This window comes from Puma concolor, chromosome B2 (genome assembly GCF_028749965.1).
Source record: "Puma concolor isolate L17-30 chromosome B2, mPumCon1.1.hap2, whole genome shotgun sequence".
Classification (NCBI taxonomy): Eukaryota; Metazoa; Chordata; class Mammalia; order Carnivora; family Felidae; genus Puma; species Puma concolor.
Window position 1 is genome coordinate 66,653,370 of NC_141671.1, and position 23,725 is coordinate 66,677,094.

Consider the following 23,725-nt stretch of genomic DNA (forward strand, 5'->3'; position numbering starts at 1 on the left):
CAAATGATAGGGATTTTACTAATTTTGCATTGGTTTGTGAATATAGAGTATTAAAATAGTCTAGTTTTCTATTCCATTTGTTCTTTGTATGATACTTGGGATAGCAGTTTCAAGTCAAAGGTTTCATGTCATAATTTGATAGGAGACTTCATATCTTACCCAGGTTAATGATTCCTCAGTGGATACAAATAATTGGTAAATAATGGTGATATTATTTAGTGGTTTAATGTATTATATTGATATTTTTAAATTACATATATGTAACATATACGTATGCTATACTTACAATATATGTACAGAGATAGATAATTGTATACATTTGCACCTCTATACAATTTTTGTGATTTTAATGAAGTTTTTAAATATGAGAATATGTGCATGAAAATATATGTGTAGCTAAACCATTGTTCTGTTTGTAAAATAAGTAAGATTAGACTTTGTGTTTTCCTAAACTGGGGTATAAAGGAATGATCACAAGACTGAGATTCAGAAGATCTAATCCAGCTTTCTGCTGCTAACTAGCCTGACATTGAGCAAATCGTTATACTCACTAGAATGTAAGCTCCATTAGGGCAGGGATTTTTGTCTGTTATGTTCATTCCTGTATCACCAGCGTCTGGAAAAGGTTGGGCTCAGCGTAAGTGCTCCACAAATAATTTTTTACATGAATTACACTTCTCCAAAATTAGTTTCCACATCTACAAAACAATGTTCTTTCCAACCCTTATATTCTAAATAATAATAAAGCTGTTATGAATTTAAATAAGACAAATTCATAGCTGGAACTGTTTATTCAGTTTTTACCTTGGTCTTTATAAAATTGTCTAGTTCATCAAAGCTCTTTTCAATGAATATTTATTAACATGAATAAGACGAAAGCTAATATCAGTCCATATTTGCTGTCTTCCAAAGGACAAAAACAAAAACTCTAAAATTAAAATGTATCATTCAAACTCATAAAATTAAACAAGTGTAAAAGAAAGTTCAATAACCAACTTCTCAAATATTTCCTTAAAGTGTGCAGCATTTACGTTTTGGAATGTATTAAGTTTTAAGATTGCTCTAAGAAAGTTAAGACACCCTGTAAATGAACCTTTAAGAATACGTGATATTCCAATTACATAATATAAAAAAATTAATATTCACTTAAAATTTTTTTTCATTGAATATGTAATAAGTGGCAACCATGTGAAACCTGTGTTAGGAAATGATTGCCAACCTGATAGCCTACCCTCTGCTGTCAGCTGCGATGCCAGGTGTACACAAAGCCCTGAGATCTCTGGTGTTAGAGCCTCTTGGCCAGAGTCAACAACATTGGAAAGACTGCAGAGGGAACCTGTGTGCTACTGAGAAGACAGTAGCCCCCCTCCTGACCACCATTACTCAGAGGCTCCCTACCACAATCACCAGGACCAGTCCCACCATGGGTATTACTTCCCTGTTCCCTCATTGCCTGTATCCTTACTTCTTCCATACTGATGACTGAGACCCTGACCCCTTTACAATAAAGCCATTGCTGCTCTACCCTGTCACCCTCTATCCCTCCTTATCCTGCCTTTTTCCATAGCACTTATTACCAGGCATGTATTTATTTATTTGTTCATTGCCTTGCTTGTATACACACATACGCTAGAATGTAAGCTCCATGGCAGCAGGAAATTTGTCATTCATCAGTATATCTCCAGCACCAAGAATAGTGAATGACACATAGCAGGTGCCTAGTAAATATTTGTTGGATGGATGTGTGGGTGGGTGGTTAGACGGATGGATGGATAAATGAAAAATTTAATGAGTGAATAACCTGAACCTCCCCATTACTGATCCTCTTGACTGTCTCTCCTCTGTTCCCAGCATCACCTCACCATTTAGATGTAAAGGTTGCCCTCATTTTTCTAGCCATGATAATAAGAATTTGGTGTTCCACCCTGGGTTTATTGCTTCCTATTGGTTTGGGTAAACATTTGCATAACTATGCTTGGCTCAGTTTGGTAATACATCCTTGGGGCTTGCCTTTACCCCTCAAGTGGGACCCAGCCAGTATGTGTGTGTGAATGAAGTGTTGCCCCACCATAATGACTTCATAAAGGAACTACATCTGAGAAGGAGGCACAGTATATAAATAATATACAAATAAATAAAAACAGCACTAGGATGTCAATAAATGAAGTCACTGCCTTCAGTAAGTGTACACATTCTACAATGACAAGTCAAATAGGCAAGACAGAGACTAGAAAGGGGAAAGGTAGAAAATTCCTGAGCCTTAGGTGGGAAAATGGTACATCTGTTGGTACCTATTTGGTACCAACAGAATGTTGGTAGGAGTGATTTAAACTATTATCATGTTTCTAAATGGCAATTTAGAAAAAGCTATTAAGATTAAATGGATTTGTACCCTTTCACTAGCATTCAGCTTCTAGAAATATGTTCTATAAAAACTCTCCTGTAACAACTGGAAACATCCCAAGTACTCATCAATATGGGCATGCCTGGTTTAATTATGAGATCACATAACAGTGCAGTCATTAAAAAGAATAAATATAGACATGTTTGTATTATAGATATATTAAATGGAATGAGGAAATTGCACATTAGTATGTGTGGTGTGATCCTGGTATTGAGTTTATACCAGTGTTCTAGATACTATGGATAACAGTGAGCAGTATTCACAATGTCCCTCTCCTCATAGAGATTAAATTCTAACTGGGGAACAGACAACAAACAAACAAATAGAAGTTTAATGGCAGAGTAGTGCTATGAAGACATACAAAGCATGGCAAGGAGATAAAAAGTGATGAGGACCAGAAAAAGCCTCTCTGAGGGGGTGACACTGGCACAGAGACCTGAATAAAGTGAGGGAGCAAGACAAGAAAATCAGAAGGAAAGACAGTAAGGAAAACAGGCCCTGAGCAGCATGCTTGGAGTGCTCAAGAAAATGCAGGAAGACTGTGTGACTGGAGAGCAGTGATCGTGGGGATGAGAGGCAGAGTGTGAGATTGGAGAGGTAGCCAGGGGCCATATTATGTGGCATTTTATGGGCCATTGTGACAATTTCAGATTTTCTTTTAATTTTGATGATAAACCAGCACAGGATCTTGAGCAAGGGAATAACATATTCAGAATTGTGTTTTTAAGGAACTGCTGTGGCTTTTACGTATAGAATATTCAGCATTGAGTCCATATCGTAAAACCAATTATATCTTTTATTAGACAATCTACAAAAGGATTGCAGTGACCAAAAATGAGAGGAAAATATGCAAACTTTCATATGGTGTATTTAGGAGTGTTTTGGGGCACCTGCTTCAGAGAGGTTTTATGAGGGTTGAAGAGTTTATGTGTGTATACACATACAGTAGTTAATGTATACAGTTACACATATAGAGCATTTTTTCATATATTAATGGGTATTAAATGATACTATGTGAAAACCTGAAAGAAAACCAGAAATACACATCAAATGTTCAGATGGAAAAAGTGTGGCAGGTATTAAAAGTCTGTCTAACTTTTCGGTATTGTTCTAACCAAAAAAATGTTTTGGAATTTCATTTTTATGCTATGAATAGACTGCTGGTTAGTGCATTTCAAAGTGGTTTGAAGAAGTTGCTCTGAATTTAGAGTTTAAAAAAATGATCAGCCATTGTAATTCACAATGCAGAAAGAGACTCACACTCAAAACTGCCAGTAAGAAATGATTCAGCTCAGTTCAAAAGCCAGGAGACAGCAATAAAGCCTTGGAGTTAACACCTGTTCTACCTACATAGGTATCCTTATATGCCATCTCAAATGAGATCATGTATGTTAACTTGTTTCAAAAATCATTAAATACTACTGTTTATTTTTATGGAATTGCTGATACATGGCCAAAACTGGTATTTTTCACGCTTAGTCCGCTGTGCCTCATCTCCTTTAAAGGACAAGGCCCATTCATTTAGCTCTATTCCCACATATTTGGAACATTCCAGATTGGGAATGTTCCTTTTAGGTTGTTCAACATTATATTTCCCCATAATGCAGTCCAGTGCCAAATCCAACTTTTCATTGAAGTTGATAACTTGAGCAGCAGTAATACAATGAGTTCATTTTGGTTCACTGAGATTCAGGCAGTCTCTGGAACAGGGGCAGTGGTCTCCCTTCCACTGCTACCCCTCTTGGCCAAAGCATATTGTCGGCAAAGAGATTTAGCTAATCAGATTATTCTCTTAGACTCTTTTCCTGAGTAAACTTTTAATTATATGCATAATTGTTTAATTTGCAGAATCAACCAGTATCCCGGGAGAAATTGTCTAAACAAGACTTAGAGTTTCTTGTATTTTCTCTTGTCAGAGTCAGGCCACAAGAAGTTAAAAAGCACCATACAGAGAAGCACAGAAACAGGAATGGCAGCCGAAATGAGGAAGATGGTAAGGCAACCAAGTCGAGAGTCTACTGACGGCAGCATCAACAGTTATAGCTCCGAGGGAAAGTAAGTGAACAAAGCCACCAATGTTTATGGTGCAGCTTATTCCTTTTTTTTTCAATGTCTACTTATTTAAAAATTTTTTTTCAGTGTTTGTTTATTTTTGAGAGAGAGAGACAGAGCATGAGTAGGGAAGGGGCAGAGAGAGGGAGACACAGAATTCAAAGCAGGCTTCAGGCTCTGAGCCGCCAGCACAGAGCCCAACACGGGGCTCGAACCCACAAACCGTGAGATCATGACCTGGGCCAAAGTTGGACGCCCAACCAACTGAGCCACCCAGGCACCCCTAAAGTTTATTTTATTTGGGGGGGGGGGTGAGGAAGGGGCAGAGAGAGGGAGAGAGATAATCCCAAGCAGATTCTGTGCTGGCAGCGCAGAGTCCCATGTGGGGCTCAAAGTCACAAAACCACGATATCATAACCTGAGCCAAAACCAAGAGTTGGATGCTTAACCAACTGAGCCACCCAGACACCCCTCAATTAAAATTCAGACTCTTGATTTTGGCTCAGGTCATGATCCCTGGGTCGTGAGATCAAGCCCCACATTGGGCTCCCCACTGAGCATGGAGCCTGCTTGGGATTCTCTTTTTCTTCCTCTGTCCCTTCCCTGCTCACCCTCTCTCTCAAAATAAATAAACATTTTTAAAAATTAAATAAAATTTAGAAGTGAAAATTAATTTCCCATTTCCTACTTTTCTCCAAACTATTTTGGGTTCTGAGTAAGTCTAACACTCTCATAATAGGAACTTACATTTTTTTGTTTTTAAAACATCACTCTTTTTTACCTTAGGAAAAGATCTCAAAATTTATCTTCCTCATTATTTTTGTGTAAAGAGTTTTAGTTAGTTTTGAAATTAATCATGAAAAAATATAGCTAGATTTGTGTTTTACTTACTTGGTCTGCTTTTACATATAGATCCTGCAAAAAATCCTGCATTTCTCTATGCTTGAGAATTTTTCTGGTAAAACCAAACCTTTACTGAGGTGATAGATCTTACAATTAAGTAATTATTATTCTGCGGTGGGTTACTTGGAGATTGACTGTGTGCAAATTTTCCTAGAATTATTCATTTATTGCCATTCAAAAATCTCATTTATCAATCTAATAGTAGTAATTTTACTGGAATCGTTTTGTTCTGTTTAGAAAATGAAATAAAATTATGCCAAGTTAATGATCATGCTATGTTTACCCATTCCTGAAACTATTAAGTCCATTTATTTGATCAAATGATTGGTATGCATCCTCCCAGCAACATATAGCTAAGAGCAAAAATCAGCAGGCATGAAAGTTATAGAGATAAACTTGCTGACAAAATGCCAATATTTGATGAAATACGGTAATGTGACATACAAATGAAAGACCAGAGACAATATTTTCTGATATAAAATTAATAAATCAAATAATATTTACCTCCACCTGAATAAGCCACTTAACCTCTCATAGATTGATTTTCGTGGTCTCTGGGTGTGATAATAAATTTGTGCTCTAATTCCCTTGATTGTGAGGAAGAAATATGTGAAAAAGCACATTGGGAATAACAAATCCCTACAGAAATGTGCTTATTCAAAAACTACTCATTGAAGGCCAGATATGTAGCAAGCATGGTTCTTGGTACATGGACAAATCAATAAACAAGAAGGGCACAGTCACTCTCTGCTGGAGCTTACAGCCCAGGGAGTTCAGGTAGTCATGGGGTAGTAAGCAATGGACATATTCTAATCAATTCTTTTCCACTTGAACTAAATAAAAATCTCAGATAATATAAAAATGTAGTTCATTAAAAAATGAATAAACATTTTTATTTGTAATAAGAATTTGTACTTTGCTATGATATTTATTGAAGAAATTATCAGGCATTTTTTTTTAATTTAGCATTGTTACTTAATGTTCATGAGCAATTATTTATGTAGGGTTCATCATATAAAAATTTACATCTTATATTTTATGTCAATAATATACTTATGGAGGGACTTGTATTTTTAAGTGTCCAGAAAACTTAGTATATTAAAACTATAAGCCATCCTGAATAGAACATCAGCTCTTAACTTGAGAGTTTATTTAGACCTTTTCTCAGTCAGTGCTGGGCTTCGCTTGGTTCAGGGGCAATGAATGCAAAGAATCACGAAGTAAGTTGTCCAATATTTATGATTCATGATCAGAATTAGTAGTCATATGGACACTAATGAAATGAATTCTAGGAGATCTAATGTTTTGATTTTTGTCCTTTTGCTAATAGCTTAATATTTCCTGGAGTACGACTAGGAGCAGACAGTCAATTCAGTGATTTTCTTGATGGACTGGGACCAGCTCAGCTTGTTGGCCGCCAAACCCTTGCTACCCCTGCAATGGGTAAGAATCACTTTTTTACCCCACAGGAAAACTGATGTTTCATGATTGACAAAGTCATTTAAAGCATCTAGTAGTAATATAAGTGAGAAGCAACATTTTAGGGTATTTCTGGTTTCAAATGACTATTCTAATTTCTAATGCATGTTTCTAACTTGAGACATTATACAAAACAAAGTTAGTCAAAAATCTTTGAATTTATCAGAAAACTCTGTCAAGACAGAGTAAGGATAGCATTTCACAGCCTGGAAAGACAAGTGGATCATTCAGTAAAGGATGTTGGCTTAACTGTTTCACTAAGCAAAAAAGATTAATGAAATTGCCTCCCTACTTAAGAACTTAAAAAAAATATTTTAGACTGAATTATAAAGGAGAAATTGGGTAGAGAAAGACCCTAGAAAATACTGACAAACACTTACATTAATGTTTCTATGCTCTTGGGAGTGGAAAAGAACGTCTAAAGGATCAAACCAAAGCCAGATAAATTGAAAACTTCTACTAGAAAAAAAACCCTAAATTAAGTTAAAAGAAAAATGATGAATGGAGAAAATTACATGTAACATGCACAACAGATATTCCCCTGAAGAACATGAGATTGCAGCTTGCAAGGGCCCAAAGAATACTCAGCAAAATGCATGAAAGTAGGTCACCACAAAGGCATATCATCATGGAATTTCACAACACCAGAGATTAATAGAAAATTCTACAAGTTTCCTAAGAAGAAAGATAATTCTATATAAAACTATCAAAAAATCAGGGGTTCCTGGGTGGCTCAGTAGGTTGAGCATCCATCTTTGGCTCAGGTCATGATCTCATGGTTTGTGGGTTCGAGCCTGATGTCAGGCTTTGTGCTGACAGCTCAGAGCCTGCTTTGGATTCTCTGTCTCCATCTCTCTCTGCCCCTTCCCTGCCCACTCTCTCTCTCAGTATAAACACCAAAAAAATCAGATTTCCACTGGACTCTTCAATAATAATATTGGAAGCCAGAAGACCACTGCATATTACGTTCAAAATTCTGAGCAACAATTGATTTCCAATGTAGAGTACAATAGCCAGCCAAGTTATCAAGTAAGTTTCAGGCTGGAATAAAAACACACTGACAGGGGGCACCTGGGTGGCGCAGTCAGTTAAGCGTCCGACTTCAGCCAGGTCACGATCTCGCGGTCCGTGAGTTCGAGCCCCGTGTCGGGCTCTGGGCTGATGGCTCAGAGCCTGGAGCCTGTTTCCGATTCTGTGTCTCCCTCTCTCTCTGCCCCTCCCCCGTTCATGCTCTGTCTCTCTCTGTCCCAAAAATAAATAAACGTTGAAAAAAAAAAAAAAAAACACACTGACAAGAATGGTGTCAAAACATTTTGCTCATACACAACATTGCTCATAAAGTTACTGGAGGATATACCTCAACAAAATGAACTAAGTAAATTAAAACAAGTTGAGAACTAAAAAAGAAAGAAAAGATCCAGTAAATGAATGCTTCAGTACAAGAGAAAAACGGTTGGGATATCCAATATGATAGTGAAGGAAAAGTTAAAGATAACAATTGCAACAAACTTTAAAAACAGTTTGTCCAAAGGGTAACATGTCAGAATCCATAAGATAAAATCTAAGAACACCTAATGTGCTTGATTTTATGGAAGAAGTAAACAACCAGGAGAGAATAAGGGGTTGAATTAATGATACATACATAAAAATGTAAGCAAATGCTTTTTAAAAAGACACTTATTAAATAGGGAAAAGAAAGAGCTGTCCAAGAAATGAGAAGTAACCACAGAATTCTAGTTCACTCATTTCTAAATAATGTTATGTAATCATAGTTATATAGACTAATATTGGAATAATGGAATGACAGAAAGTGTCAATATATGGTGGTGACGGAAGGCAGTGAGAGAGGTTGAAGTTAGAAACTAATAATAATATCTAAAAGCGAAAAACATAGGAAAATGCCTTACAAATTTAGTATTTATAAATAGGGAGGCAAATGCCAAACAGTTAAAAAATTTTTCACATAAAAATATTAAAAATCTTGAAAGCAGTGATCTTCGGAAGGCAAGAAGTTGAGAGAATGGGAATCTTTTATACTAATAAATAGGCTTATAGAACAGTTTGACTCTTTAAACTGTGGGTGTATGTGATTAAAACAAAAACCAAAGAGACATGTGGGACCTGAGTCTAAAACAGAGTTATAAAAGTAATGGTTCTCAATCCAGAACCACAAAGTTGATCAGCTGACCTAGCAAATGAAGAGAATTCACAACTGAGAAAATGAAGATTATTTAGCTAAGGAAAAATTAGAACTTATTAATTTTAAGAAATAAAGTATCATATCAATCAGAAAATGATGAACACCTTAGTAAACATGGGCAAAGGATATGAACAGGCAAGACAAGAGAAAGAATACAAACTGAAAATACTTAGACATATGTTCAGCCTGTCTATTAAAGAAATGCAAATTATAAATTTTAAACCATCAGATTGACAAAAATTAGACATATTGCTAATACCACTATTAGTGGGTGTGCAATATGGAAAAACAGATACTTCTGATGGTAGTACAAACTGGCACAATCTTTCTGAAGGATACTTGGCAATATACATAGAATTTTTTAATGTCCATTCAATTAGACCCCATATTTAAAAATCTGGGAATTTATGCTCAAGAGATAATTGACCAAGTGTGCAAAAATTCTCTATAAAGCTGTTCATTCCAGTGCTATTTATAATAGCAACAATGTAGATAGTCTATATTTCCATCAACAGGGATCTGGTTAAACAAGTAATGACATATCCATTCACTGGTCCATCTAGTCAATAAATTAAGGATGCATGGTCATGATAGAGATGATAGATGGGTGGGTAGGTGGGTAGGTAGGTAGGTAGGCAGATAGGTAGGTAGGTAAGATAGATAGATAGATAGATAGATAGATAGATAGATAGATAGATAGATAGGGATAGGCAGGTAGGTAGATAGATGTAGGTAGGTAGGTAGATAGGAGAGGGAGGGAGGGAGGGAGGGAGGGAGGGAGGAAGGGAGGAAGGAAGGAAGGAAGGAAGGAAGGAAGGAAGGAAGGAAGGAATAGATCAAAGAAGGAAGGAATAGATCAAAGGAATAGATCAAAGGAGTACTTTCTCTTAAAGAGAAAGTACTTCTAAGATGGGATATTCACCAAAACATTAATAGTGTTCTTCTCTAGATAATGGAAATATAGATAATTATACTTTTTTACTAAGAAGTATTATATATTAGATGATAAAAAGGATAAGAAATCTTATTAGCATATAAGAATAACTTAAATTCAGTATTGTTGTAATTAACTGATTTATAAACTAATATGAAACTCATAACATGGATTAGTACCAGAAAAATGAAGAGAAACATTTCAAAACCTGATTTGGAGGAAGGGGAAGAAAAGTGGGATCAGGAAACTCTAAATATTAGGGTTTTTTATCAAGATCATGAAGATCATAATTTGGAGTCTATTATTACATACCTCTGTTTTTTAACTGCATGTAACTGCAAAGAAGCTGAAACATTTTGTTTCCCCTCCACTTGCAGGTGACATACAAATTGGAATGGAGGATAAAAAGGGCCAATTAGAAGTTGAAGTTATTAGAGCACGAAGCCTCACACAAAAACCTGGTTCCAAGTCTACACCTGGTAAGGAAAGGTCGTACTGAGTTTGTACAAGAGAATCTGATATAAGCAAAAAAATCCAAGTATTTGCTGCATTTGAATTCTATAGGCTCTTGTTTTGCATCATCTGATTGATTAAAAAGACAGCTTTTCTGTATTCTTTGATTCTATAAAGATGGATCTGGGTTTTCCTTGCACAATTATACTGTCAAAGTCTAAGTAAGAGTATTATCAAGTTAATTTTTTTCTGCACATTTACAAATGAATTTTTTTTTAGTTCCAATCATAAAAAAGAAACAGTGAGATTTTACTGTATTTATATATTATTATATTTATAATGTGAACTGTAGGGGCTCCTGGGAGGTTCAGCCAGTTACGTGTACGACTTCGGCTTAGGTCGTGATCTTGTGGTTTGTGAGTTTGAACCCCATGTCAGGCTCTGTGCTGACAGTTCAGGGCCTGGAGCCTGCTTCAGATCCTGTGTCTCCCTCTCTCTCTGACCCTCCCCCATTCGTGCTCTGTTTCTGTCTCAAAAATAAACAAAAACATTAAAAAAATTATTTTTAATGTGAACTGTAATGCCAGCTATACCCCAGGTCACTCAGTCTTAGGTTAATTCCACATACATTTACTTGAAATGAGGAAAATGGCAGTGATGGTAACAAAAGAGTTTTAAGGAATAGAATTTATGGAGCACGGGAAAGTTAAAATGATGTAAATAGTCAAGAGAAACTTTCAATAAGCAATCTCTAATTCTCTAATAAAGCATTCTCTAATGAAATCAGTTAAACTTGAAGGATTAACTTCTTATATGTTAATGTCACCTTTGTTCAGCTCCTTATGTCAAAGTGTATCTTTTGGAAAACGGGGCCTGTATAGCCAAGAAGAAGACAAGAATTGCGCGAAAAACCCTTGATCCTTTGTATCAACAGTCCCTGGTTTTTGACGAAAGTCCACAGGGTAAAGTTCTTCAGGTAGGTAAAAGTTTGTTTGACTTTTTACATTGTAATGTCCATATTATCCATATAAACACTGAAGAGTGGCCAAACATGAAGAGCACAAAGTTCAGTAAGGAGAAATGCAGGGTAACATCTTTGAGTAGAAAAAAACAAATTGTTAATTTACAATATAAATAATATGTAGTATTAAAAAAATATCTGGTGGATGTAATAGATAATACAAAGTTTATTTTCTCTCCCTTCTTTTTTTCCTTCTCTCCATCATCTCCTTCTGCTTTTACCCTGCCTCCCACAGCCCCTCTTCTCAATAGGTAGGTAGGTAGGTAGGTAGGTAATCAAGGCAAATGATGCTGATAATTTATTGAGCATTACTATGTGCCAGACATGGGATACAAAGAAGAAGCAAGGAAAGAGAATATTCAGGACTGGTGAATGTCAGATGCATTGTTAAGTAATTACATGCATTATTTCTTTTAAACACTTTATCTACTGTGTATATAAAATACCATTATCCCCCTTTTAAAGATTATGTATGAGGATCACAGAGATTAAATAATTTGACAAAATTACTCAGCACATTGGAAAGGCAGGTTTCACCACTCCTGCCTGTGTGAAGCAGGTGAATGAATTCAGTTGAGAACGTCTCCAGATGACCAAAGGATTAGAAAATAGAACCTTAGGAGTAAGTATAATGAAATGAGTGCTTATCTGACACCAACAGGAGTTGGCCCACATTGTGCTATAAGCTCACTATAAGCTATAAGCTCACTGATTTATTAACCATCTTTTCAAATCAGAATTGTCAGGCAAATGCTCAAAAGGAGCCAGCTTATAATTATTTTTCAACCTTCACTAACAAGTACATAATATAAAAGAAATTTAATGAATATTTTCATTCTTTTTACATACTCCTTCATATACACACTCTACCATACACCGAATTGCATTGTTTTGCCCTAACTTGTACAAATTTTAGTTTTTTATATCACTATGGCCCTATACATCACTTACCAGATAGTCGTTACTAAAGAAAGTATTGAATGTATATATAAACAAACTTGTATATGTATTTCTTTACCATGGTTTATGTAGCTAATATCCCTCATTGACTATGGAAACATTAGTTGCTTTCTATCTAATCTAAAAATTACTGTGAAGTATCTCTTTGAGCACCTGTATGTTAATCTCTATCTGTTCCTCCTCCTTAGTGTCAGTTATATTCATTTCATCTCATTCATTGACCCACTTTTGCAGAATAGTTGCTTTCAGTTCTTCAAATATGAAAGAAACATTAGAGTTTTATTGCATTTCTCTGTCTCTGCAGGTCATTGTCTGGGGGGACTATGGCAGAATGGACCATAAATGCTTTATGGGTGTGGCTCAAATCTTGTTGGAAGAACTCGATCTATCCAGTATGGTAATCGGATGGTACAAGTTGTTCCCACCATCATCCCTGGTGGACCCCACACTGACTCCCCTAACGCGCCGGGCTTCCCAGTCATCTCTGGAAAGTTCAACTGGGCCTCCCTGCATCCGCTCATAGTGAACTCCTACCAGAGTCATTCCAGTGAAACTCTACCTTTCAGGATAATAATCTGAACCAGATATTTCATGATCAAAAAAGCATTGTTGGAGACAGACAATCAACTTGTGTTTTGCCTGTAGTAGTTTTTCAATATGTCCCACTTGTTGTTTAAAACCTGGCTTCATATGACAGAACAAGGCAGTCTATCAAATTACAGTAAGAGTCAACATGCTAGTGAGAGTCACTGATGCTTCTAACAAACAGAAAAAGAGGAAACTTCAAATTCACACACACACACACCAAATTGAACAAACTGGAAACTCTCACTCTGTGAAAAGTTGTATTTTACACGTTTGTGCACAGACCACAAGCAGTGTTATTTCCCTGGTGTTTAAGAAGTTCTGTTTTTTGTGTGTTTTGTTTATTTGTGCATTATTTGTTGGGTTTTGGTTTCTTGAATTGTTTTGCTTTATTTTTCATTGTATATGTTATTTCCACTAGTTTTTGGACATGTCACGACAGGCCTCATGATGCTTACAAAGACCCTTCCTTTCTTTTCCCAAAAGCACTAAAAAAGGGCTGAAATAGTCTCTGTGGCATCTCCCCAAAGTGTTCAGCAACTAGGCAAGATGAGGCCAATGAAAGATTTCACTGGCTTTCATTTTATAATTTTTCAAAGTCTTATGTGTGCAAACCCAGAAAACAAAAATTCATCTTCTAAAATAATCATAGAATCACTTTTTTTAAATGAAGAGCATACCTGTTTGTGTTCTAAAACATTAATTTACTTTTTCCATCATTTTTCATGGAAGACTTTTAGAGAAGTCAATCTGCAACTAATGCTGGGAACTAAAACTAACCACATAATTGTACTTTGGAAATACTCCTTGTAGTAACTTTTTCTTCCTGATATCCCCAAAAATAAGTATATGCTCATGTGTATAAACTATACTTTTGACTTCCCAAAATGGTGACTAGAAATGGATTTGAGCCTAAGACACTTTCAGCTATGCCCAGGCTTCTCGGCCATGTCTCAGTGTAGACATACCCATCTGCCCTGGAAAGAGCATGGTATGAGCTGTCCAATATTCCACTGGAAATTCCAGTTGAAATATTCTGCACTAAAGTAATGTTTTTATCAAATTTTAGTTTACATTTCTTTGAGATTGATGCAAGCACAAAAGCTTGATTTTTTAATGCAAAATATCCTACTTTTGGGGGGAAAATAAAACAAGTCAAATTTCAACTTGCATTTTCTTCATTTGAGTTTTTCTTGGCCTTGAATTTCCCTTGTGACATTCTGTATATGTGCTACACACTGCAGACTCTGCAGGTGCATTGATACGTTCTCCCTCCTTTTATGAGTCATTCAACTTTTGTGAACACACAAATAGAGCAGCATGACTTGGAACTGTTCAAAGCTGCATGCACGTTTTTTTTAAAAAAATGAAAAAATGAAAAAAAAACCCAAAAGGTTATTTAATAATGTATGTTAGTTCCACATTAGGACAGCTTGTATGTTGCATGTACTTGTACAGTTTGCTCGTTAATTACTATACTGAAATAACCAAGAAATCTAAGCCATCCATTTTTGTTATAGACATTTTGCAGGTTTTAGCCAGACTCCGTATGTGAGTTTGGGGTGAAATGTCTATAGATGGACTTTATTTTTTACCCTCTGGAAAACGTGATGTAGTATGGACCAAATTCCTTCTAATAAATATTTTGGTGTAGATTCCTACTGTGGGGCTGTAACACATGTAGACACTGTGTACACACTAGGTTTTAATCCATAGACATACTGCCTGCACCAAGTGAATTATTTATTATTATTTACACATGCCAGAATTATCTGCCCATCATTCCACAGGGCACAGATTGACCACTACTCACCATGCTGAGCAGGAAGAACTGAAGCATTGGTGCACTTCTACTAGATTCCGTTCTGTCTTAGTGGCCAACAATCAACTAACTATAATTGGGTAGTATCTTTCTATTTTGACCACTTGTCTTAACACTCCCCTGTGCTTTTAAAATGAACAACTCATGTATGTAAACATGTTTAATAAAATTTACTTTTCATGTCAGTTGGTAGCCATCTGTGTTCTATGTTTTGCCAGATTTCCATTGTGGGTTCTATGGTGCAAAATGGGAGCCAGATCATGGGAAAGGGAGGCTGGGATTTGTTGTCTGCTGTGGGCATTTGACTTGACTTGTCACTGCACTATATATGTCTTAATCTACACCCAAAGGGTACTTTGCATCACATACGAGTTTTCACTTTGTCAGCCTGTCTAAGTGAGCACATGACTATACTTCTGAAAAGTGGCATTATTAAAAACAATAAATCTCAGTAAGAATCAAATGGAAGGTTGTTTTTCTGCTGCTGTTTGAGTGTGCAAATAAAAGAGACAACTCTATTGTCAAATTGCTGAATCATTTCCAGTTATGTGACATATCAAAATATTAATTTCTGCGTCTCTCATCAAAGCATCTGGCTCCTCTTTCCATCTTTTCTTTCTGAACCCCTGACTGATTTGTAGACCTTTGCCTTAGAGTAGGCCAACTTAACAAACCAAGCAAGCCACTAAGTTATCTTCAGCAGAATCTTAGGGAATAAACAGATCTTCAAATATCATAGATCAGTCTCTACAGGTAATATGTTAAAAGAAAAATTATTAGCTTTCTTAATTTTATAACTTTTTCTTCAAAAGTGTGTTCATGTATTTCATAAAATCATCATCCTCACAAAATACTTGGTAAGCAATAATTTCATATTGCAGTACATTTTTAGTAAAATTGCTTTTGGGATCTAATCTCCACCTTTTAAAAGCCCATAATATTTTTTAGACCAAACCAACTTTAACATAAAGCAAAATAAACACAATGAAATATCAAATCTGAGACAATAAAGCAATATGAGACATGTCACTGCATAAGTTGTTTAAAATTTTTTAAGCAGTTGACTGAATTTTACCCTATTGGGTCAACCAATTGTTTGGTCTACAAGACATGAAATTATCTGTTAGGTTGAGTCAAGGAGGAAAAAAAAAACAACAGATGGGTTCAGTTTACAACGGGCTGTCAGAGCAGAGTTGTTTAATGCACATAACCAGGGGAAGGCAGGGGCAAATCTGACATTAAAATAGGAGGCAGCTAAATATAGCTTTAAAATTCTTTGTCTAGACAGGGACAGAAAAGCAGAAATCTCTCTTCAAATCATGTAAACCTGCACAGCATTATGACTTGAGTGCCTGTAATGGTGGAGAGGAAGTAACAGTAAGGAAAGCAATTTTGCTAAGTCTTCATGGTTTCCTGCTGACTCTGACAACTTAGTATCTGGAAATCCCACCTTGAGATATATGATCTGACTACACATAAGGAACATTATTAAGGGCTTTGTTGGATACTAGATGCTATTTACTTGGGATGTAAAAATGAAAAAACAAAAAAACTGACCTGTCTTAAAGGAGCTCCCTATCTAGTAAGGGAGACCATGACATAAAGAAATAATTACAGTAACATATTTTGAATTCGTATACAAAACACTATGGGGATTACCTTTAATTCTCACACCAGCCCTAAGAGTTAAGTACTTTTATAACCCTATTTTACATAAAGGATCTGCAGCTTGGAGAGGCTAAGCAACAGGCCAAAGGTCACAGCACTGGTTACTGATGGAGCTGGTATATGAACCAAAGCCTGACTCCAGAGCCTGCCCTGCGAAACACTTTCCATCCTCCACCAGATGGTGAGCTAGATCTTTAAGAATGAAGAGTCCATCAGATGGGAAAGAATTCTAACCCAAACTCTTCTGCCTAAGGCAAGTCCCAGCCAGTTTCAAATACTTCTGCGATAAGCACCCTTACCATAGGCATCTTTGCCATAAGTATTTTTGCTGCAAAAATTTTCACCACATAGCTACTTGGCTATTAGGCCCTACATGATAAAAAAACAAAACAAAACAAAACAAAACAAAACAAAAAAATAACAGTTTGGTTTGACAATTTGTAGGTTTCATCAACTGGTTGACAGTTTGGTTTCATTTCTCCATCAACACAGAATTCCCATTTTTATACTATGTAAGTCTTAATTCTCATAATGGCCTATACAGTGGTGGGGACTTGTGAACCCATAGAACTTTGGCGCATCTATCAACAGACATGTGACAATAGTCAAGAACAACACGCCAAAAACAACAGAAGGCTTCCATGACGCAATACAAAACTCAGTTACAAATATGCATCCTAGTATTCGGAAACTGATACCTCTCTTAACAAAGGAAGATGTGGCCAAAAAGAAAAAAAAGTATGTGCTGAGGAAAGAGATAAATCAACAAGGGAAAAAAAAATGTGTATAATACTATGAGTGAAGGACAAAAAAAAGAAGCACTTAGATACAATTCACAAAGTAAAATCTGTTATATAAATAGCATTGCCATGAATCTACATACATTTTTAAAAATGTTTTATTTATGTTGAGAGAGCATAAGCGGGGGAGGAGGGGGGGTGGATAGAGGATCTGAAGTGGACTCTGCGCGGATAGCTGTGAGCCTGGTGTGGGCCTTGAACTCACAAACCATGAGATCATGAACTGAGCAGAAGTCGGATGCTCCACCACCCAGGTGCCCTGCATCTACATACACTTTTATTTTTCATGACATCTTTTACAGCAAAACTGCCTTACAGCCAATTAGCTGTGTGGCAAAAATGCTTGCAGTAAAGATGTCTACAGCAAAGATGCTTATGTGAAAAATATCCAACACATTCCAGCCAGTAAGGTCTCCTGTTGCATGTTTCCCAAGCACTCTGCCAATAGCACGGGAGGCAGGGGAATAGGGAAAGAGAGCCGGTGAACTCTTCTCCATCCACTGAACCCTGTTTCTAAGACTTTTCTCCTATAACTCTTCTGTGTCCTCTTCCGACTGCACTCACCATTTTCATTATCATATCAGCTCTCAGGGAAAGTACTAAAGGAGCTAGAAAAAACTTTTCCTTAGCTGAACCCCAGACTTATCCTTTGGTTCCAAGGTAAAACTGTCTTTGGAGTACCTCTACCTGACTCCTTGTCCCTAATCCCAATGCAGCAGTGCCCCTCAATTATGCATCAGTCACAAAAATCTGCATCTTGGGGTTGAACTGATGAGCCCTGAATCCCAGCCCCATAAAGCATTTCAGTCCTCCCAGAGAGCGTCCATATGGCCTCTAAGTTATTTGCTCCCAAAAATAGGTTCCATGACTCCTGATCTATGCATAGAGTCCCTTCTCCTCAGAGGAGCTCAGAAGTCATCAGTGCCTTAAGTAGCTCCCATATCCTACACAGTACTTCTATCCTCGTTCCTCAGGTATCTCTCAAGACGATACAACATATGCAAGTCTTCACAACTCCTAAGTGTAAACAAAACATGATCAATACCATGGCCATCACATAATGACATTTTTATTAGTTTTTCTCACATAGGTTACTCTAAATTCATAGCTTGGGATAAAGTTTTATGAGTTTTTCTTTTCTGTCTACTTTTTAAAATTGCCACAGAGATGCTCTGGAGTCATCATATCGAATTGCTGCTCAAACTTTTTCCTTTGTCACATTAACTCCCCAAATGAGCAGGGTTACCTGCCCCCCAGATACACCACGGGTATATGTGTAATGATTTCTGATGACATGGTCAGGTCTACACTACTAATAGAGCTCTTCCTAATTATATACACCTTCTAGTTTATCCCTCCTTTTCCCTTGATCACCTACCTTCAACAATGGTCTCCTTTATCTTGACTCCAATACCTCATCTACTGCTCATTCATAACAGTAACATATGGCTGCCAGATCAAATACAGAATACCCAGTTACACTGGAATTTCATATAAATGATGAATAATTAAACAATTTTAAAATTAGTCTTTATCACAAATTCAAATTTAACTTGGCATCCTATATTTTTATTTGCTAAATCTGGCCACCTTACCTCTATTGGTAATGTGGTCTGTGCACCCTACCACCACTTTGCTGACATGCTCCCATAAATGATATCTAACCACAGACAAACTCCAGTCTTTTCACAGCATAATTATTGACGCTCTCTGAATCTACTACTAAAGATTCTCTTCTTGGAAATTTTTCTCTCCCCTCTCATGGTCCTACTTTTCCAACTTGAAGGCAAGATTCTGTCTCCAATTCTTTATTCCTTCTGAAAGGATTATACATACACAGACCCATTGCCACAATGCTATACAGTGCCTCACAACAGAATAGGCTGACAACATATATTCCCATCACACTGACTTTGGGTTTCTGCAGGTAGGCACTGCTTATTCAACCTGGTCCTTCAATACGAGACATGTGGATCAGACCTGAACCCAACTCCCAGGTTGAAACAGAGCTACCCCTGATGACCTCCAGATCTGTGGATGATAAAGAACAATCTTGTGAGCCACAAAGATTTAGAGGTCATTTCTTATGCAGCATTATTATAGCAAAGCCTATTACACCATCCTTCTTTATTAGTTCCTCTTCATTAGCAACCACCGTGTATAATTATCATGCTAGACACCGAGTAAAGCACAAAGCTCAATAGGACACAGACTCCTTAACAATCCTTAACTGTATTTATTCCACATAAATGTTACCTTTTTCTCTTTTTGTGCTCTCCTTCCACAATCGTATCTACTCCCAGATTTCAATTATTGCCCTTATTTCAATCTTAGCACTTCAATTTCTACATTTAATAGGTCTGCCTTCTAAACTATTTATAAGATATCTCCTTAAGGGTTCAGCACCTCAAACTAAACAGATTTAAATCAAAAATTTGATTATATACCCCCAAAGTCATCCTATTTCTGTTCAGCATCACCTTTTCCAAGTTTCCAATACTTGATTTATTCTTGATATTGATGATAAAGGTAGTGATAATTAATGAATAAAGTCCATGAGGAATTGAAAGAGAAAGGGTTCCATTTATATCTTATGCATTCAATAAATTTTAATTGAGTATTTATTTTATACTAGGTACCTTACCAAATAATCGATCATACAAAATTAAAGAAAACAAAAAGGAGCCCTACTTTAAAGGAACCGACGATCTAGTGGGGAATAAAGACATTACTCCAATAATAGCTCATGTAGAAAATGGCCGCTTATAATTAAAGCTGTAAAGGGAAGTTACTGGGTGCTATAAAAATATATAATGAGTATCTTGCCCATCCTTGGGCCTAGACTGAGAAAATGGAGTGTCTGGGCTATGAAGGCTTTCTTGAAGAAGTAAAATTTCTGTTGAAAAATACAGAGAAAAGAGCAAGACACTCTAGACAAAGGAGATATGTACAAAGGGCAGAGACAGGAGAGAATGTGTCACGTTCTAAGAACTAAAAGGAGGTCACCTTGAATGAAATGCAGAGAACAAAGAGGCTAGCAAAGTAGGCAGGGGTAAATCATGCTGTGTTCTCTTTAACCTCTCTGAGAATCCAGAGGGGCTTATAACTCTCTACAGCTCTTAACCACAGAACTCCTTTAATTAAAGTATATACCTATCTTCCACATACTTGGTGCTCAATACATTTTTGGTAAATGTATTAGTTAAGGGAGGGTAACTACTCTAAAGAATAGGCCCCAAAATATATAATGGCTCAAGTACAACAGTACAATTTACTCTTTCCTGGCCAACAGTAAGGGGAATGTGAACAAGTGAACCAGGACAGTCCTCTTCTACACAGTGTTTAGGAAACCAGGTTGACAAATGTTCTGGAATCTTTAACACATGACTTCTAAACCTCCCTAAAAATTGGCTCTATTGCAGCAATCTAGAAATTGGAAAAGCATATAGAGGAAAACATGCAAAAGACATTTATGGCCCATGTCTGAAGAGGGACATGCTTCCACTTATATTCCGGCAGTTAGAATTCAGTCACATGGCCTTACCTAACTGCAAAAGAGGATGTGAATGCCCAGAAATATGAGAACATGGATTTTGATGAGTAATTAGCAGTCTCTGTTCTAGTAAATGAATGAATATGTGGAGGCCAAAGCATATTATTAGTGCCCATACTAGTGTCCTTGGGTTTGAGTACTTTCCTTTTGGTTTCAGCAATACAAGTAACACACTCAAAAACAGTAGAAAACATCCTGAGTACAGGATGACAATCTCTGACACATAAATCATTTGTTTAAAACATGCTCAGCATTGGGATGACCTGTCCTTCAGGATATTTTCAGAAGCCTCTCTCAATTACTGATCCCAAGAAGTTGTCTTTCCTTAAACAAGATCCAAGCAACAGGATCAACATTTAATAAGGTTTTCAGTATTTTCACCTGTTCTCAGTAAGTTCTGTTTTTTAAATATCCACGTGCTTTCTTGGGCAAAGGCAGTTTGCCGTAGGCCCAGTGTGTACTGTGTCAAGCATCTGTGAGGTATGACCAAACCAGTTACAGATGTAATCCATACCCACACAGAACCAACATCGGCTCACCACCCCTCCACTATCCAGATCATCTCCTGAGACATATAAAATAAGCTAAGATCCTGTGTCCAACTGCTTTTAAATTGAATGATTTATATATAGTTGAAAAGGCAAAAACCAGAAAAGGGAATTGACAAACTCACATAAGTGAAAATTCTACAGGTTGATTCTGTTTCAGGCATAGGTTGAAGCTAGTATATCAAAGACATCACAAAGAATCTGTCTCTCTCCATCTCCTGATGTTGATGTCTTCTCTTTGGCTTCACGTTCAGATAGTACTTCCAAGGTATAGCAAAATAGCTGCTAGCAGAGGAGGAGCCAAGATGGCAGAAAAGAATGGAGTTCTTGGGGTCTCGCATCCCTGAAATGCAGCCAGATCAACACTAAACCATCCTGCACACCTAGAAAACTGATTTGAGGATTAACACAACAATCTGTACAACCTGAACCACAGAATTCAGCAGGTATGCTGCGCGGAGAGGTGAAGTGGGGGAGAGAGAAGCTGCAGAGGGCGGGTAGCTGTTTTTGCTTTCAGAGAGAGGACAGAGACGGAGGCGGGGTGGGGGAGAATATGGGAAAAGCACCCCACCCCTAAAAGCAGTTGGAGAGAAAGTATAAAAGTGGAAACAGCCTCAGGGACTGAACTAAAAAGGGAGAAAGGAGAGGGGTTAAATTCCATTAAGACTCTATAAACAGGGGGAGCACAGAGTCTGAAATTCTGCAGCTCAATACCTGGTGGTGCTCTGGTGAGGGCAAAACCCCAGCAGAGTGAGGTCGGGGCAGTCCTCAGGCCACATGGGGAGAGGCAGTTCCCCTGCTGGAAGGACATTTGGTAGAGACTGTGCAGCCACTCCACAGTGAAAGGTCCCAGTGGACCCCAGGGAACAATCACATTCGCTGGTGTTGAAACAAGGTTGTTAAGGGTGAAGCCTGGTGCCAGATGTGTGTTGTGATTTTCCATAATCCCTGAAATGCTGCTGCTGCACGATTGCATGACCTTTTTCTGGGGTGGGCTGGCACCTGGCCATTGCTTGATGAGACCCTCCCCAGAAGGTCTGAGTGGGTCAAAGCCACAGTACCTCAGAAGTGAGGGGTTGGGATAACAGCCACACTTAGATAAAACTCAGGAGGGAGGTGCCACCTGACAACCTGATGGCTTGGTCATGGACAATGTAAAAGCAGGGAGTGGATGGAAGCTGGAGACAAAGGACAGGTGTGCCATTGCTGATTGAGGAGAACAAAGTTCCAATACTAGAGACTGGGCAGCTGAGGGACACCATTTTCATCGCTCCCATGCATCCGCATAAACACCTACAAGTGACGCAACAATCCACCCCAGTAAGCTAAGCAGCACCATCTACTGGAGAATGGGGCCATTACACTAAGCCCCACCCAACAGGGCCAACCATGCTCTTCAGGAACAACACAGGCCTCTCCACCTGTTTAGTTTACAAACTATAAAGTGCTTCAGTTTCACTCCTAGGGGAAACCGATGTAATTTCAATTGTATTTCAGTCTGTTTGCTGGTCCAACTATTCAATTTTCTTTTTTTTCATTTTCATTTCTTTTTTCTGAATATAGAAAGAGTAAAATTTTTTATTTTCAATTTTTATTAAAAATACTTTTCTTTAAAAATATTTTTCTTTAATTTTTTTTCTACTGTATTTTTTACTTATTTGTAAGTTTGTCAAATTCTATTATAGCCCATCATTTCATTCTATTCTATTTCATTGTATTCATTTCTTCAAATTTTCAAACATTTTCAGTTTTTTTTCGTTTTTTCCCCTTTTTTCTCTAAACTATCAAGCTCCTTTCAACAACCAGAATAAAACACACATAGGATCTAGCACCATTTATTTGAATTTTTTTGGTGTGTTTTGTGTTTTCAATTTTTTAATTATAATTTATTTTTACCTTATTAATTCCTTTTCTTCCTTCAAAGTGAGGAAATTAAGGAATTCACCCCAAAAGAAAGACATGAAAGAAATGATATCCAGGGACTTAATCAACACAGATACAAGCAAAAATTAAAGGCGTTCATGACCACTAAACCAGCCCTGCAAGATATTTTAAGGGGGACTCTCTGAGGGAGGAAAAGATGGGGGCAAAAAGGCAAAAAGCAACAAAGACTAGAAAAGACAACAGAACACTACCAGAAACTCCAACTCTACAAGCAACATAATGGCAATAAATTCATATCTTTTGGTACTCACTCTAAACGTCAATGGACTAAATGCTCCAATCAAAAGACACGGAGTAACAGAATGGATAAGAAAACAAGATCCATCTATATACTATTTACAAGAGACCCACTTTAGACCTAAAGACACCTTGAGATTGAAAGTATGGGGATGGAGAGCC

The 23,725-nt window shown here is 37.2% G+C and overlaps 1 protein-coding gene across 50 annotated transcripts in view; it reads left to right on the top strand.

Annotated features, from left to right (window-relative positions):
* RIMS1 (regulating synaptic membrane exocytosis 1) overlaps window positions 1–14,998 on the top strand; it is a 493,071-nt gene extending 478,073 nt beyond the window's left edge. For all 50 annotated transcript variants that reach the window (XM_025925526.2, XM_086707193.1, XM_086707195.1 and 47 more), the window contains 5 exons: window positions 4,321–4,459; window positions 6,690–6,802; window positions 10,350–10,451; window positions 11,262–11,401; window positions 12,711–14,998. In XM_025925526.2, the coding sequence (XP_025781311.1) occupies window positions 4,321–4,459; window positions 6,690–6,802; window positions 10,350–10,451; window positions 11,262–11,401; window positions 12,711–12,929 (713 nt within the window). In that variant the 3' untranslated portion in view covers window positions 12,930–14,998. The remainder of the gene's footprint in view (window positions 1–4,320; window positions 4,460–6,689; window positions 6,803–10,349; window positions 10,452–11,261; window positions 11,402–12,710) is intronic.
* The last annotated feature ends 8,727 nt before the right edge of the window (window positions 14,999–23,725 follow it).